At 44.4% G+C, this 17,037-nt stretch overlaps 2 protein-coding genes across 5 annotated transcripts in view; both read right to left on the bottom strand.

Moving 5' to 3' along the window:
* Positions 1-3,315: 3,315 nt before the first annotated feature.
* On the bottom strand, positions 3,316-5,557 carry ACTA1 (actin alpha 1, skeletal muscle; the record flags this gene model as incomplete). Of its 4 annotated transcripts, none has more annotated exons than XM_081997479.1 (6): positions 5,122-5,557; positions 4,626-4,950; positions 4,323-4,484; positions 3,909-4,100; positions 3,605-3,786; positions 3,316-3,459 (listed from the first exon to the last, which is right to left on the bottom strand). In XM_081997479.1, the coding sequence occupies exons 1-6, from the start codon at positions 5,248-5,250 to the stop codon at positions 3,316-3,318; spliced, it is 1,134 nt and encodes a 377-aa protein (XP_081853605.1). In that variant the 5' UTR covers positions 5,251-5,557. The 4 variants fall into 4 exon arrangements, with proteins under 4 accessions (XP_081853605.1, XP_081853606.1, XP_081853607.1 ...); XM_081997480.1 differs by having other exon boundaries at positions 4,626-4,944; XM_081997481.1 differs by having other exon boundaries at positions 4,626-4,821.
* Positions 5,558-9,141: 3,584 nt separating this feature from the next.
* Positions 9,142-17,037, bottom strand: part of NUP133 (nucleoporin 133) — a gene marked incomplete at its 5' end in the record, with an annotated part of 34,886 nt that continues 26,990 nt past the window's right edge. Inside the window, 5 exons of the mRNA XM_081997848.1 lie at positions 9,142-9,929; positions 10,988-11,076; positions 13,171-13,235; positions 15,266-15,346; positions 16,850-16,968. Coding sequence (XP_081853974.1) covers positions 9,793-9,929; positions 10,988-11,076; positions 13,171-13,235; positions 15,266-15,346; positions 16,850-16,968 — 491 coding nt within the window. The 3' untranslated portion in view covers positions 9,142-9,792. The remainder of the gene's footprint in view (positions 9,930-10,987; positions 11,077-13,170; positions 13,236-15,265; positions 15,347-16,849; positions 16,969-17,037) is intronic.

Below are 17,037 nucleotides of genomic sequence, written 5' to 3'. Positions count from 1 at the left end.
TTCAAGACATGGTTTAGGGAACATGGTGGCGCTGGATTAATGGTTGGACTTGATGATCTTGAAGGTCCTTTCCAACCTTAATGATTCTGTGATTAGCAAAATCTCTATCAAAATGAAGTTAGAAAGCACCTTCAGTGTCCTCATCTCCTCCAGGATTCCTTTGTTCTTCTGCTCCAGCCTCCCTCAAGCCTGTCCCTCAGAACCAGGTTTTTCCTGTTACTTAGCTTCTTAAATAATTTTGCTAATGACCCAGACATCTGCAAATCCTGAGGAAGCTTCCATCAAAACCCGGTCATGACTTTGCCTCCCGAGCTCATTTAAACAACCCCACATAATTTTTGTCTGCTCAAGTACTCTTGCTTTCTCCAGATTTTCCACCCGTTGGTGATATTGTCATCCGGGGCAGCTTTGCACGTTGCCCACCAGGTGCAGCCATGGAGCCAAGGTACGCAGGGTTGTCCTGCACTGGTCCAGCCCCAGATGTAGCAGGCTGTGGAGCAAGCAGTGAGCTACAGCCCCAGAGGATGGTGTCAGGCTGCTGTCGGTGCAGGCAAGAACTGTTCTGCCATTACCCTCCTTCTCACAGCATGTCGGTGTCCTGCATTCTTCCTCCTATTCCCTTTTACTCTTCTGCAGTCACATTTATTCCTTTGCCTCTCTCAAATCAGAGGATGCTGGTCCTGGTGATCCTTCGCCTGCCACCAACAGCACTGTTACAGGTGCAGGGAGGATAAGGAAATTATCTAGAAATAATTTTAAATAATAAACAAAGACCAAACCCGGACTGCTGCACACAAGCAAAATTTCCCAAAACGTCTTCCCAACACCGGGGCTTGTGAGCCATGTGAAAACCCAACTCACCCGTTTCCAAACAATCTGTGTCCTGAATTGCTGAAAATCCCAAGCCCAAATAAAAGGCTGGTTTCAGATTAAAGAATGTGTTTTGGTTTGACATTAAAACCTGAAAAGGTTTGATATGGTAGGCTTAAAAGTTCGTTGCACCTCAGTTCATTGACTAAGCAACCAAAACAACAAACCAGTCATGTTTTTCAGCTGTAAAAATGCACTTTTTGGCACTTAACTTCAACAGGATGAAACTGGCATTAAGACTATCGAGAATACATGGTGCTGTGTGTTAGTACGAGCCAAAATGCCGCTGTCGGAGACAGCAGACGAGGAGATGCCAGTGGCAGCATCCCCCTCTCTGCGCGACACAGTGCCCGTGCAACATCCTAGCTGCTGGAGGATTGCCCTCTGCCCACGGCTGCGCTCATGAGCAGTCCTAAAACCAAATCTGGCCCTGAAAAACCTAGGTCTTTCTTCAGAGGGAGCAAGCATCTCCTGTTTCCTCTGATTTTGATCAGGTTGGAGGCGGGGTGGCGGGCTCAGCATCACTCCCCCCAAAAGTCAGCCCCTTCTGTTGAGGGTCTAGGACTCTTAATTTTAATAATGCAGGTGGAAAAGCTGGGTCTGCGCTGGTACCCCACAGCCAGTGCTGTCCGATCCACGAGGCTGCTTTTCTAACTTACCTTTTATCTATGCCTCTAAAACAGCCTTTTAATCAAATAGCAGAAGCAGGTCCTAAAATCCATCTCCTTAACACCTGAGATCAGAGGTCAAGTACTGAGGACTTAATGTTAGTTAAGGGTCTCCCCAAACACCAACACAGAGCTGTCAAGATGAAAATATGTGCTGCTACGCAACAACTTGCACACCCGGCCAGTAAAGGCTCGTGTTTGTTTTTTAAGATGCAACCGCGTTCCTGCTTTCCAGTCCAAGGCCAGTCACTGAGAGAGGGATTTTGGCTCAAGAGCTCCAAGGCCTGCCTGGGTCCCTCCCTTCCCCCCTGACACCAGGGAAGGATCAGGCCCACTCCTCCTGCAGGTGTAGGGTGTTTCCTTTGGAGTAGGGCTACCAAAAAAGCGTACTCATGTATGGGTCTCACTTTAATGCAGGTAAAAACAGCAAGAATGCAAAACGAGTGCACCCTCAGCATAGTCACAGCAGAGCAAAGAACCTTCCTGGGCTGGAAATTTAGCTGAAAATCATCTTTTTTGCCAGAACTGCTGTCTCCCACAGCAAAGGGACACCACAGAAGTCAAGTACTGCTTTCCTGCCAGGGCGCTGTGCTCCAGGAGTCGTCCTCCTCCAAAGGCTGCCTGCTCTGGCACACGTGCCCTGACCCAGGGAGCTGCGCCAAGCCTGGCAGGGTTTTTAGGGTGGCTCTCTGAGGGAGCTGAGCACCTGGTGGGCTGGGGACAGTGGAAGCAAAGCGGGGCCCCAGAGCCCCCCCACACCAATACGAGAGAAGCGAGACAGGCAGGGGCAGCCTCCCTGCCTCCCACCCTGCTCTGCCCCCTCACAGGCAAAAAGGGCAGGCAGACGCCTGCGGCAAGGGGAAGCCCCTGGGGTTTTCCTTCGGGCTCCCGGGGAGTCCCTGCATGAAGGATCGGGCCCCTGGAGGGCAGAGGGGGGGCTGGTCCCTGTGCAGGCAACCCCTCATGTGCTACCATGGCCAAGGGCAAGGGTGTCAGGCAGGGTGAGGAAGTGGCCCTGGCTGCCCTCGGCCCCCCGGGGCCAGTATGAAGGCAGGCGGGCTTCCCATAAGCGGAATGGAAACCTCTTTATTTAACCTGCACCCGCCACCTGCCCCTCAGCCCCAGCCTTGCCTCTGTCCATCATGCCCGCAAGCATGCCAGGGCTACTTTTTTGGCAGGCTGAGCCAAATCAAATCCTTTCCAGGTAACCCTTTCCCCCCCGGGTCCCGGGGGAGCATGTTGCAGAGGGGATGGCACCCACCTTGCAGAGGCATGATGCAACACACAGCCACCCCCAGGGCTGCCCTCAGCACCGCCGAGCTGTCTGCAACCCAAACAAGTCACACAAGAGCTGGCCCCTCTGGCTGGGGTCCTGTCCCCTCCCCAGTCCTCCTCCTGTCTGGGGAGCTCCAGCCTCACCACCCACTGCCCTCGCTGTTAAGATGACACGCTACATCAGCGAGCGATGGAAGAACCCAAGGAAAATGATGACAAACAACCACATTAGGGGTGTGACAGAATGACCAATGATTTAATGCTTCTTGAAGTTTTTTGTTTCCTTCCACAGGGCATTGGTTTTAAAAACAAACAAAACGAGGTAAAATAAATTAATTTATGTACACTTTACATACACTGTGTCACCTGGAGCTTTGCAGCAACAGTAACCGGAAACCATTACAAAATAGAAAGTTACATGGCTGTTGCAGGTCCTCGGCAGCCTGCAACCTAGAAGGTTGTCATCCTGAGCATGGTTGGCAAAGTGATCATGTAAACATGTTTAGAAGCATTTACGGTGGACAATGGATGGGCCAGCTTCATCGTATTCCTGCTTTGTGATCCACATCTGCTGGAAGGTGGACAGGGAGGCCAGGATAGAGCCACCGATCCAGACAGAGTACTTACGCTCAGGTGGGGCAATGATCTAGAAAAAGCCAAGACAGCAGAGATCAGTAACACACAAGCACTGCGGGTGCCAGGCACGGGGGTGTGCACAGCCCCACGTGCTGTCTGAAAGAGGGCAGAAGGCGGCTACTCCCATGCCTGAGTCCTTCACTCTGCAGTCTTACCTTGATCTTCATTGTGCTGGGGGCCAGGGCTGTGATCTCCTTTTGCATCCGGTCAGCAATACCTGGGTACATGGTGGTACCCCCAGACATGACATTGTTGGCGTACAGGTCCTTCCTGATGTCAATGTCGCACTTCATGATGCTGTTGTAGGTGGTCTCATGGATCCCTGCGGACTCCATACCTGGGGGCAGCGAAGGGGAGAAAAGCAGGCAGAAGTTAAGTGCAAAGAGAGAGCTCCATGGGAGGACTAAGGAGAGAGGGGATAGCTGGTGGGAGAGGTGGGAGGGAAGGGGGCACACACACCAATGAAGGAAGGCTGGAAGAGGGTTTCTGGGCAGCGGAAACGTTCATTGCCAATGGTGATGACCTGCCCATCAGGTAGCTCATAGCTCTTTTCGAGGGAGGAGGAAGAGGCAGCAGTGGCCATCTCGTTCTCAAAGTCCAGCGCCACATAGCACAGCTTCTCCTTGATGTCACGGACAATCTCACGTTCAGCTGTGAGGGGGGAGCAAAGGCGTCAGTGATTGCAAAGTAGGAACAGGGAACGCTTGCATCTCCTCCACAGGGCTGCTGGGACTCCAGACCCTCAACCACACACGAACTCCCAACAGGGAGCGCTTCAATGGGGCTTGCAATGGGGCAAGAGGCTGCAGCTTCCCTGGAGGTGCAAGGGTTGGAAGCAAGGGGGGACATTCTGAAGGAAGGAATAGTGCTTACCTGTGGTGACGAAGGAATAGCCACGCTCAGTCAGGATCTTCATCAGGTAGTCAGTGAGGTCCCGGCCAGCCAGATCCAAGCGCATGATGGCATGGGGCAGGGCATACCCCTCATAGATGGGGACATTGTGTGTCACACCATCGCCAGAGTCCAGCACGATACCTGGGGAAACAAAAAGCAGCCACCTGAGACACAGCCTACAGAGGGCCCTGTCCTGGGGGGCAGAGCACTTGTCAGCTGTAGGGGACCTGTCCTGGGCATCCTTCTTTGGGGAAGAGGGGCCAGCGGGGCACTTGCACTCACCAGTGGTACGGCCAGAGGCATACAGGGACAGCACAGCCTGGATGGCCACGTACATGGCAGGGACGTTGAAGGTCTCAAACATGATTTGGGTCATCTTTTCACGGTTGGCTTTGGGGTTAAGGGGGGCCTCGGTGAGCAGGGTGGGGTGCTCCTCAGGGGCCACACGCAGCTCATTGTAGAAGGTGTGATGCCAGATCTTCTCCATGTCATCCCAGTTTGTGATGATGCCGTGTTCAATGGGGTACTTCAGGGTCAGGATACCTCTCTTGCTCTGGGCTTCATCTCCTACGTAGGAGTCCTTCTGACCCATACCCACCATGACGCCCTGAAAGGGAGGAAAGAAAGGGGCTCAGCAACCTCTCCATGGGCAGCAGCGTGGGGCTCCCCAGCAGGCCAGGCGTCCCCACTCCATGCAGAGGGCTGGGGGGCAGCAGGGGCCTGCAGCCATCGCCACGGCAGGGCTTGAGGGGATGCTCAGAGGGGGACGGCGCCCTACCTGGTGGCGAGGGCGGCCCACAATGGAGGGGAACACAGCCCTGGGGGCATCATCCCCAGCGAAGCCAGCCTTCACCAGGCCGGAGCCGTTGTCGCACACAAGTGCGGTGGTCTCGTCCTCGTCGCACATGGTGTCGGCTGTCTGCGGGGGCAGAGGGGCACGGGCTGAGCCTCACGGCCGGCCGGCAGCCACAGGGAAGGGGCAGCAGGGCCGGGGCTTACCTGGGCTGGCTGCGGGCTCCGCGCCTCGGGCCGCTGGGCAGAGAGGCCTCCCGCTCTTCGCCGGGTAGCTCGTGGCCCGCCGCCGGCCGCCGAGCCTTTTATCGCGGCGGGCGGCGGCGGCGGCCGGCCCCCAGGAATGCGGCCCCGGCCGTCGCCATATTTGGGCGTCGGGCCCGGCGCGGCCCCGGCCCGGCGCTGCCCAAAGAAGGCGCTCCTGGCCGCGGCCCAGGTGAGCCAGGCCCGGCCGTATAAGGAGCGTCTGCCGGGCCCCCACCACCACCGCCACCCGCGGCCGGGGCCGAAATAATCCCCCGGCACCGCCGGGCCCGTTAAGGGCAAAGCAGGTGGGGGCCGCGGCGGCAGCCCCGCCGGGCGCGGGTCCGGGCCTTTGGCGGCGGCGGAGGCCGGAGCGGGCCCGGGCCTGCCGGGGCGTGAGGGTGGAGCGGGCCGGGCGGCGGCCCCGGCGGGGGCGCAGCGGGGCCGGGGCAGGCGAGGAGCCTTCGGCTGTGCAGGCCTGAGGTGCCACCACCCACAAGTTCGGGGCTGCAAAGGGAAATGCGGCCCTGACGGGCTTTGCCGTTTTCTGCACCACACGCGGGTACAGGCGGGCGCCGGGCCGGGGGGAGGGGGCGGTGGGAGAAGCCGAAGGGACAAGGCAGACGGGTGGTTTGCACGTAACGCCGTCATACGTGGCAACACATAACAGCCCGTGGAAAAGCCACAGCTTCACAAGCTGAGTTAAGCCGGGCATTTTTTCTCTTTGCTGTGATTTAAAAATGGAGGAGAAACGCAGGGGATAACATCTGTTAGACAAATGCCTGAAGAGAAACCCAGTGAAGCATTAATCCCGGTGACCGTCTGATCCCAGCAGCCTGGTGTGGCGTGAATGCTGGTGCCATTACTGAGTACCCATTGCTGGACGCTGAGCTCGGCCGGGCAGCACGGCATCCTCCGGCTATCACTGCGGCTTACCCTTTCCAAAAGGAGCGCAGTCTCACCGGCAAGTCATCTCCTGATGAGCTGAAGGTAACTGTGCAAGCAAAGAGGAACAGTTCATCTCCTTCAGCTATGGATATTTAAGCAGAGATTCCATGTGGGACACTTGGAATGTTTTATATAGAAATTCCGGTTACTCATGGAAAGAAAAGGTAGTAACACAGTAACGCAAGCCCTGCTAATGAGTTGATGCAAATCAACCTTCAAGACCTTCTCTGAAGGCACAACTGACCAAGGCTAAAAATTTAGGGAGGCAAGAGGAAGAAGAAATAGTAAGCCAGAAGCACTCATGCTGTGAGGAGTCTCCTGCAACTGAAGGCATTTCTGCAGCTGATTTCCTCCACTACAAGGCAGAGCAGAAGTACCAACAGAGAAGCAGACAGCTTCACTTCTTCTCTATTTAATTTCTGCACCCTCCAGTTTGGCAGCATTCCTCTTTACCTCTGCTGCTCCCTGTTTCATTCTGCTATAGATTTTCATTTCCTGTCAAGTTATTGTATGAAAGTACGCTGGGGATAAAACGTGCTATTCTCATGCTGTTCTTCAACTTCGCATATTATTCTTCAGTTCTGTCATCAACAACTGGCAGTACAAAAATCAGAAGCCTAAAAGCACTTAAAGGCATCACAGCCATCAGATCTATTTACAGAACTGTAACCCTCCATCATGGATTCCAAAATATGGTCAGTTGTGTTGAATCAGAAATCAAGTAACAAAAAGCCTAATGTTGCTGAAAGATAAACATTTTTAATCCTTCAGTGAAACCTGACACAAGCATAAACCCACTCTATCCCTTCTATTTATTTTTTCTCACTACCCCCATCTAGTTTACAGCAAAATGCCTGACAGCAAATGTTAAATTCTTAGTAGTTCTGCATAAAAGATCATTTCCTACACTTAGATCTGATATTTAACTGGACTGATGAAATGAAATTGATTTTGGTCCCAAGTCAGAAAACATTTGAAGTTTGTTCCCAGAATGGAGCTTCGCACAAAGATCACTATCCACAACACATAGCTTCTGAAATTGGTCACAAATGACAACTGATAAGATTTCCTGCTACTCTGGTGACAACAAAGGATAGAAGCATGGACATCCTGTACTGCATGTATCTTCCACTATTGAGAAAGCAACTATTTAAGAAACAATATATACTTCCTTGTTCAAAAGAAGCTATCCAAACTCCTTAAGCTGTTTTAACCAAAACCCAAATCTTTTTGTCCCAAGTTTATTTCTGGTTCTGTTACACTTGGGTACAACCTAGAGCTCCAGCATGACCTCCAATACACTGTGGTAAATGAAGGCCTCGTCCCAGCACAGTAATCTGAGACAGGAGTTCTGCACCAGAACAGCTTATTACATAATGAAATAGAGGCCAGAAAAGAGGAAGAGCCCCAAATCCCAGCATCTTCAAGCTTCCCAACAGAACAGTGAACCAGCTCAACATGGCTAGTACAAGAACATTAAACTTCAGTTTAGATATGGATGTTATTTTAATGAGGTTTTATTTAAGTAAACTCATTGCCTGTAGCCTTCTGTTTTGGCAATAGTTGGATGGAAAGCTGTTGTACAAATGCCAAATGCCTCCCAACCCAGCAATAGAATAAAACAGTAGCTGTGAAGCCTACACGGCTGATCGTTTCCCCGAGAACCTGGTGAATGCTTTTACACCAACCAGAATAAACCCATCCCAGCAGAGAAGCCAGATGGATAGCCAAGGATGAACAGAACTGCTGCTTCTGGAGCAAGCTTTTGGGGGCTTACCCTGCCACTCCTGACAGAACACAAACAATCAACAGGCTGGGAAAGGATGAGATATCCCCGAAGTGTTTTACTGTAGATGGGCAATTAAAAGGATTCATCTTCAAGCAGAACTGAAAGAGTCTAGTAAACGTTCAGGTAGAACGTAGTTTGGCAGGTGGTGGCAATCATGTGTTAGATTATTCCCTTTCTCCCCCAAAACTGTTAAGTTCCATGAAACCAGCTTTAAAGTGACATTTAAACAAGTAAGTGGAATTCATCTAAAGCTTTAAATGACCCACTCTTCTGAAGCAGCAGCTGGGAGTTATACCTGTGCTTCCTTCTCTCAGCTGTGCAAGGCTGCAGAAGAGCAAAGTTCACTTCTTAAAACAACCTTAGAAGATGACTGCTAGTGCATTTCTTTCCCATATTAGTTAGAACCTCTAGATAAATCTATTCTTCCAAACATGTTCAGACTCTCAGCCCAGCTTACTGTATTAGTACAGGCAGGAGGGGAAGCCACGGAAGGGGAGCTGTGCTTTTAAAACTAGAAACTGGATTCTCCTCAACCAATTTAACTTCTGACCTTCTCAGCTGTTGGATCAAGTTGTTGCAGCAGGCATTGAGCCAGACAAGTAAAACATAAGGGCACGCAAGTTGCTCTGCATTCACTCTCTGGCTGTTGAGCTACTTGCAAAAGAAAGGTACAACACATCAGATTAAAGTAACTTTTATTTAAAGATTAAAATCTGCTGCTAATCAGAATAATTAAAATTGAACAGTTTAATGTTTTTTTTTTTTTTATTATTCCCATGTCAGAGAACTGGCACAGTGGGGTAGAAAAAAAAAAAAAGAAAATTGGTAGCATCAAGCAGTAGAGAAGTCGCCAAGTAAGGAAGATCATGCTGGACTCCCACACTTCCATAACTGCTTTCCAGGTTTCTTCTGAGGCTAGGCTCAAGCAGTTGCTGTGAATGACTGCATGGTGAGCTGTTAATCTCATTTTTAAATGTATTCTAGAAATCTGGGTAGAACTTTAAGTTAAATAGATAAAATATGAAAATGTTTCAAAAAAGTTTAATCTTAGAGATATAAACTGAAAGAACAGTATATTTACTGGGCCACAGCACTTTCAATGAGAACTGTGCTTTATTCCTTTCTGTCACAGACAAGCTGAGTGACCAGTGACAAGCCAGTTACCCTTTCTGTGCCAGTACTCTTTAATGCAAAATTTAAATTACCTAGTTTCTACAGCACAAAGTGTAGTACAAAGAGAGACTAAACCTCCTAGAATAGTAATTTGTTTCTTCAGTAAGCTACAGTGTCACCCAGCGTTAATGTTTTCAGTATGTTCTCTGAACTGAAATAGGGGCCCCAGTGAAGTGAGAGCAAAAATTTCCACCTTCGGCAGTGGGTCCCACATTTCACCCTGTGGGTCTATGTATCTTTGAGTCTCAGGCAGAACTTAGACCAATGAAGACATAAAACAGCAAGAAAGGCACATAAAACAAACTTTTCTTTTTCTTTTGCCTGAAAACACACTTCTGCCTCCCCTGACTAAAGTGTCAACATCTATAAATTTAAGACCAAGTATATTACTCATTTGGATTTTATTACAAAGTTTTAGCAAAAAAAGAACAGAACGTAAAAAAAGTACACATGAATTTAACAGTTCTTTAGGAAAAAAAAAAGTAAAAAAAAAAAGAGTGAGACTTATGCTTGTCCCTGAACGTAGAGTTCGTAGTTTGCCTTTAACACATATTCAAAGTAAGCACTGTATTTCAAGTTGCCAAGTTCATTCGCTTGCAGCAAGTCCTTCACCTCCGGTAAATATTCATTTAACTGAACTCCTACAACACAAAACCTTTTATTACAGCACTGATAAAAGCACTTTCCATTAGCAGTTAAGATGATTTTTAAGTAAACTCCTATGCCTGCCTCAGAGTTAAATTACTCCTTTGGAATTGAGAAGATCTGATTCTATTATACATGTCAAGAAATGCAATAAAGCTTAAGTAGCCTGTAAAACTCAGTTTAAAAACAAAAATTTCCTACCCAAACAGAGCTTCTCGGTGAATTTATGATTAAATCTAACATCCTTAAAGCTAAAATCCAAGTCTTTACATAACACTTCACCAAAATAAAAAACATTTAAAAAAGGAATGAGAAAAAGATCAGTCATATAACAAATATTTATATCATCAGTTGCAACACTTCAGTCTGGGGTGTGAGAATGGTACAAAAGGAAAGAAACTGACAGGACCGAACACACAAACTAGAACTGTTCTGAAGAACTTCAATTTTGTATTTTTGACATGGAACCTTCTCTGTTCTGGAAGAAGTTCATATGCAGTAATATTTAAAATGGATTTGATCTAAATTGCTTCCTTCCTCTCCCTCTCCCTCCCCCCTCAGTTGCAATTTCCATGGCTGTAACTTCCCATGGTCAGCTTTAACTGGGGCGGGAGTATCTCTTTTTTTCTTTTGCTTTTGGAGAGGGAAAACAAAACCAAAAACCACCATTTGTGCTAAAATAGATTAAGCTTTTCTGAGTGACAGACAAATAGTTATTAATCCCTTATTTTACAGAACATTAAGTATTTAACTCCAGACGACATACTTTACTGTACAGTAAGAAACGGCTACTGCTGCCTGCCCTACTGAGCACATAATTTGAGGGTACTAAGACTGTAACCAAGAACTCTGCTCATCCCTTAGCCCCCCCAACATTTTACAGAGACAGAATTAGCTCCCTATGATTGTAACTATGTAGCAGAATGCATACGGAAGTTTTTATTACTCTGAGAATTTATTAACACTACTTCTTAGATATTAGTGTTCATCTTAAGCAGCTTTTGAAACAACTAAACAATTTCAAGAAGTTAAATTATATTTAAGTACACTTTACCTTCTTTCAATAGTTTTTGTAATATTTTCACAAATATACTATCTTTAGATGCTTCAATTGGATCATCTTTACCATCTGAACTGGACCATCTGCAAGTCAGAGCATAGATTTATTTTTGGTAGAATAAAGCAAGAGCAGCAATTTGCTAACATATTTGAAAAAAAAAAGCAAAGACCAGGAAAAGGAAAGAGGAGGAAAAAACGATAAAATTTAAATTGCAGGCCTGTAACAGCACACACAGGCACAAAACAAATACATTTTGTCTCACTTGTGATTAAATGTGAAGACTCGTGAATGCGAGTCTCATCTGTGGTAAGAAAATCCCAAACAGATTTTTCTAAGAGAAAGATTATTTTAAATGACAATTTTTCATCTTTGCAGAGCTTTGTGTCACAGTTTGAAGTCGACACCAACCTAACTTCTTTTGCTGTGGTTCTAACCTTTCCGTTGTTAAAATTTCCTGTTCCATGTACATTAAACTGCCAGACGAAACCAGTTCTCTTGTCACTCCCTGAACCAACATGAACCTCCTTGGGCCAATGGGACATGCTTGCAACAGATCTGGCCCCGGCTCCCAGAAGCTATTACTGACAAATCCTCTGTACCTCACTGAAACCATGATTTTACCCTGGATGTCACACGAAGTCCCAAACTTCTAGAATTTCATCTTTAATTCTACTGGGAAGAATATGATGCAAGGAGGGAGGGAAGGGTTAAGGAGATTTGAGGAAACAAACCACTCGGGCACAGAGGAGGATAGCGAGGACCCTGCCAGAATGTCAGGAGCACGCTCAGCAAGGCTCTCCATTCTACCCAAGAGCCTTACCACCATTTGTAGCTGTTAAGCTAGAAAACAGATGCTGTCCTTCAAACTAGATACTGTAACATGTCAAATGCTTACTTTTGTACATAGATGAAAGTTAACACTACCTCTTTTGAAATACTGATCAACCTCTTTATAAGCCTTTGTGAGCCTTGCTGGACTGGAAGCTCAACTGGGACATGAAGTTTTCTAGACATTATTTATTCAGTGCAAAGTGATCTCAAATTGCATCTGGTTAGCTAGCGGAGTGGGGAAGATCTTGTCAGCATTATGTGTGATTTGAATGGTTTAAATATTATGTTCAAAACTGTTCTCAGCCCAGGGTAAACAGGACACAAACAAATTATTGGACTGGTGCCATGTAGGAGTTCTGGCTTCTTCCATCTTGAAAATAATAGGAAGGGAAGAAGTTGGACTTGATGATCTTGAAGGTCCTTTCCAACCTTAGTGATTCTGTGAAAACACCTGGAATAATGTGAACCCATTTCTGCATATTCTGTGTCTCACATGTGACAACAACTTAGTCACACAACTAGGAATTTATTTTCTACAGACCACTGTCCTTTGGAATTTATCTTATGCGAAAGTGTGAATCCAAATGCTGCTTATTTCCATTCTAATCACAAATGGCACAGTGTATTTGGAATGTATTCTCTCCTTTTCTTTCTTAAGTCCTCTTGGAACATGGATGGGAGCTAGAAAAGCTGTATGATTTCTAAGAATTAGAAAGGAAAGGGAGGAAATGCCATCTGAGTTATTAAACATGGGAGAGAACAGTAGCACTGCTAGATGAGAAGATTCTTCTGACCAATTGGATTCAGCCTGTATTGGTGTTGAACATCTGTAAGAGTGGCTCTTTTAAGCAGTATTTAGGGTTTTGATCTCTTACAGTCAAGAATGCAGCTTTCACTCAAAAAAGGTCATGAACTTGTCAATGTGGTTCAATGGCCAAAAATAAGCGAAATAAAAGTTCACAGGAGTGACCTCCGCACATGTTGCTCTTAAAAAGCTTCTATTTGAGATGCTTCAAAGAAAAAAAAGTTTCAGCATCAGTCATTTCTTCTACTCTAGCAAAGGGTTCAAGAATGAAAGTTGCATGGATACATTTCACTCAAGTGCTGAGAATGCATAGTGAGTTGCCAGTGAGCTAAGCGAACAAAGTATTACAGATTTTTTGTTTTGCTGGGATTTCATTTTTACAAATGAGACACACACATTCTGATCAGATACTTTACACCTTACTAACCTTATGTTATGAAATCCAATCCTTTCAGTGAGCTAGAGAATAGTATACTAATATGCAATGCTGTAAAACTATGTCACAAATACTCCTAGTAATCTATATTCATATTGGACTTACCCATCTCTTTGGAGAGCCTTACAGAGAATTTTAAGTTTAAGATCATTTACATCCACTTCCTCTTCCTTCAATTCATATAAGGAGAAAAGACAAATAAGTTAATTTTTTTTTTTTTAAAGAAATAAATCACACTGTGACATAGATTATACCAATTAATTGGATTCTTTAATTACTCAACATTGTTTTTAAACACATGTTATTTTAACAGATGACCTGATCAGACTGTTGAAACACCAAAGACTGTTCATTTCCATTTGAAAACATGGCTCAGACTTTCTACATCACCACCCGACTGCTGAAGACTGACTACCTCAATCTGAAAAGGGGCCTGTTTTAAAGCACATGGACAAATACCAATTTGTAAAACAGCATATTTTAGGCAAGTTTTATTTAAAAATGTGCTAAATGGTGACTGAAGTCAAGGCTCATTTTTCAGCATGGCCAAGCCAACTAGCATGCACTAGTGTCCACATTAGGATGTATGTTTTATGAATATATTAGTAAATGTTTTCAAAAATACACACTTGTCTTGGAAAGGGCAGTCCCTTCATTGCACAGAAACTTTGAGATAATTGGTGTCAGAGCCCCCTTCAAAATATAACATCAGAAAAAAGACTATACATTTTTTTTCCACACCTCAATGTCCCGAAGCATCACATCTACTTTAAATTCCCCTCATAAGAGAAACCACAAACTCTTCAGTTTAGAAGCCTGGAAGCAAGAGGATGGGTCTTGACTTTATGCTACACTTTTGCAAAAGAAAAGTAAGGAAAACTAGGGAACAGCTAGTTTTTAGACTCTAGGCTAAACCACCATTTCTAATTCGTGCTGGATAGTTCTACTCTAGTTGTTAGAGACTCAAGTTGAGCAAAAAATAATTTTGAATTTCAGATTTTTAGAGTGACATTTATTTTCTTTAGACGTAAAAGACCAATATAGTTGTCTCAGTGTTCAATAATTGTTGTTGACAAAATTTAAGAGGAAAACCAATTTAAACAGAAGAACTAAATGAGTTCACTCAAGTTTATTATATTGGAAAATATTATTGTTTGGACTATTTATGTTGTAAAAATAAAGGGGGAAGTTAAGGGGAAAAAAAGGATTGACTTTTCTTTTTACACTAAAGAGAACTAACTCAGACTAACATGCTACTCTAAATAGTAATACTCTTTCCTCAGCACACAAAATATAATATAGTAGTCAACACAAGGAGTGTAAAGGACAAGTAAACATATTCATACATAAAGCAAAAAAACCCCTAGTTAATAACAGTAAAGAAATGTTATTAAAAAGAAAATTTGATAAAAGAAATGCAATTTAAAAAATTCAAAATAAAGTTAAAAAAACCAATTAATTATAAAGACATTTATAATTATCAAACCAAAGTTATTGAAGGACAACAAAATGGCACAATAGTGTTTACAAAGCACTACCACAGAAAGGATTTTAACTTGGAACCCAAACCAGACTAGCAGGAATTGGGATAATCAGAAAAGAGCTCTCATTTTCAATTACTAAGGAATACTTCCACTGAAGTAAGACAACTTTAGCTTTTTAGTAAAGACTGTTGTTAATTCAGGTTTGATGCTCCTCAGAAGTTGATTTATTCATGCTTAGTGGAAAATGACTCCTGACAAGATACTTGATCATACAACCAGATGCAGTGAGAAAGCAGACAGCAAATCTGTGGTTCAATGCTATTTACATGTTAAAAAGCTGGTGACTACCCCACATTCTCTCCTGACAATCAGAGAAACTGCCAACAGGGAAGACGCAAGAACTAAACTACTGAAAACAGATGATCTTCGTGCTGTTTGGAGAAAGCCTGTAGGGAAGCAAGGCTCTAAAAAATAAACAGTAGACTATAAATGGGAAGTGAAGATGAGGAGTGTCATTTTTCTTAAATGATCTAAACCACATTTGGCATTAAGTCTCCAGTGACTTAAAAACAAACCAAAAAACACACATCAGGGGTTATTTTTAATTATTGTACACTAAGCTAATATGTTAGCTAACTACAGATGCACCATCCTAGCTTAAATAATAATAAATAAAATCATCGCTGGACTAGAAATCCTTCAAAAATTTTTCCTACCTCATCAATATATTCCAGTAGATCAAGTGCTTTCTTGAAGTCATACTCATTGGCCCTTCTGTTCTCATCGCATATGTACATCTATGATGAGAGATTAACGCAGAGAATTATTTTTAGCCTACAAACTAATGTAACTGATATCATGGACAACTCATTGTGGGAAGACCACCATGTATTTTCCACTTACATGACCTTCTCATGAAAATATGTCTTGATTCAACTGCAAGTATTTTTATAGTAAGGAATATACTTAAGGTTTTAGAGCAGCATTCCACCTACATGACAATGGTCTGTGGACAAATGATATTGGATATAAGGCTGCTAGGTTTCAAATTTAAATGCCATTTAAGGCTGTAACATTCCTGGACTATTGTAGCCAGAGCTCAGCTCCACAAATAAGCTCTCAGAATTATTTCGGTAATTAAGCTCAAAGCAGTACTTAAGCACACGTACTGCCTTTCACCTTTTAAAACCAGACAAGTTCGCCATCAATATTTCATGCCCCATCCCCCAAATTCTAAATCAGTACTTTAAAGGAAAATTAACATTAACGTTCTTTTTTATTTACACTTTCTGAGTTTCATTCTCACATTGCAAGTAGCAAATATTGGTTTGACAATAGAGAGAATTCAGAAGGAAAACTGTCATGGTGCCAGTGCTTGGCAAGTCTTGAGTGACACTTTTTAGTCTCCCCTACCTCCACAGATAGTCTCACTTAAAGATACAGGCAATTACTTCAGAATCTGCTATTACTGCTGTTCTAAGAAAATGAGGAGAATGTAAACAAGCACCCTATCAGCTTTTGATTTTTCACAGGATTACAGAAAAGTAAGGAGTCGAAAAATCGACACCTACACAGGATCTATTTGTACCATGCATCATTGTTGCTTATTGAATATTTTTTGTGTGCATCACTGGATGGTAAAAATGTGCTGCCAACAAGGCAGAAACAATAAGGCTACTAATTGCAGGATACCACCAGAAAGGGGTGTGGAAAGGGAGTCGGCGCTATTAGTGATCCCAGTACTGCAGCCGTTCACATTTTTGTTTCAGTATGGGTTGGGGGTTTTTGGTTTGATTTTTGAAAAAGAAAAAAGAAAAAAAAGTAGAAGGACTTCAGATGCCTCTTTGCAACAGGTGACCATAAGCCTCTTCCTGCTTCTACCCCTTTCTTTTTTTAGATTGCATCATCCTTCTCTACTAAGGTGGAATTCTTTGTTCCTTCTGGCTTCCAAGTTCTGCCCTACTGAGAATGTAACAGAAGGTAAAAATTGTCTCATATCCAAAAACTGCCTTAGAGGAGTAAATTCACTTCTGGCACTGATTTGATTTGCTTTTTCTCCTAGCAGCACTCTAAAGTACATGTTCAACAAAAAGAAACTTGAACTAAAAACAGGGTTCTAAAGTTTCATGCTGGTAGAAACTAAGCAAAGATAAACAAATTCATATATCAGATCTTTAGGTGCTTAGCAAGTCATGTAAGAGATAAAGACAAGCTGTGATAGTCTCATTTATTTCATTGCACAGCGGTGGAAAACATACTGAAACTTCACCTGTGTAATGAAGAAAACACGAGATACTTACATCAATGAGCTGAGATGCAGACAACACTGGCATATCATTGAGGTTCAACTGTTTCTCTGCCAGTAATTGTTCAGGAAGTGTCTCCTGATGTAACAGAAAGCGTTCCTGTTCTGATATTTCTTTGTAGTCATTTAAGGAAATGAATGTTTCATGTTATTAAAATGTCATAAAAAATTCTGTGGAACAGT

Source organism: Phaethon aethereus, assembly GCF_964289735.1.
Source record: "Phaethon aethereus genome assembly, chromosome: 3".
NCBI lineage: Eukaryota > Metazoa > Chordata > Aves > Phaethontiformes > Phaethontidae > Phaethon > Phaethon aethereus.
Note: the sequence above shows the minus strand (reverse complement) of the source record. Positions and strands in the feature narration are given on the sequence as shown.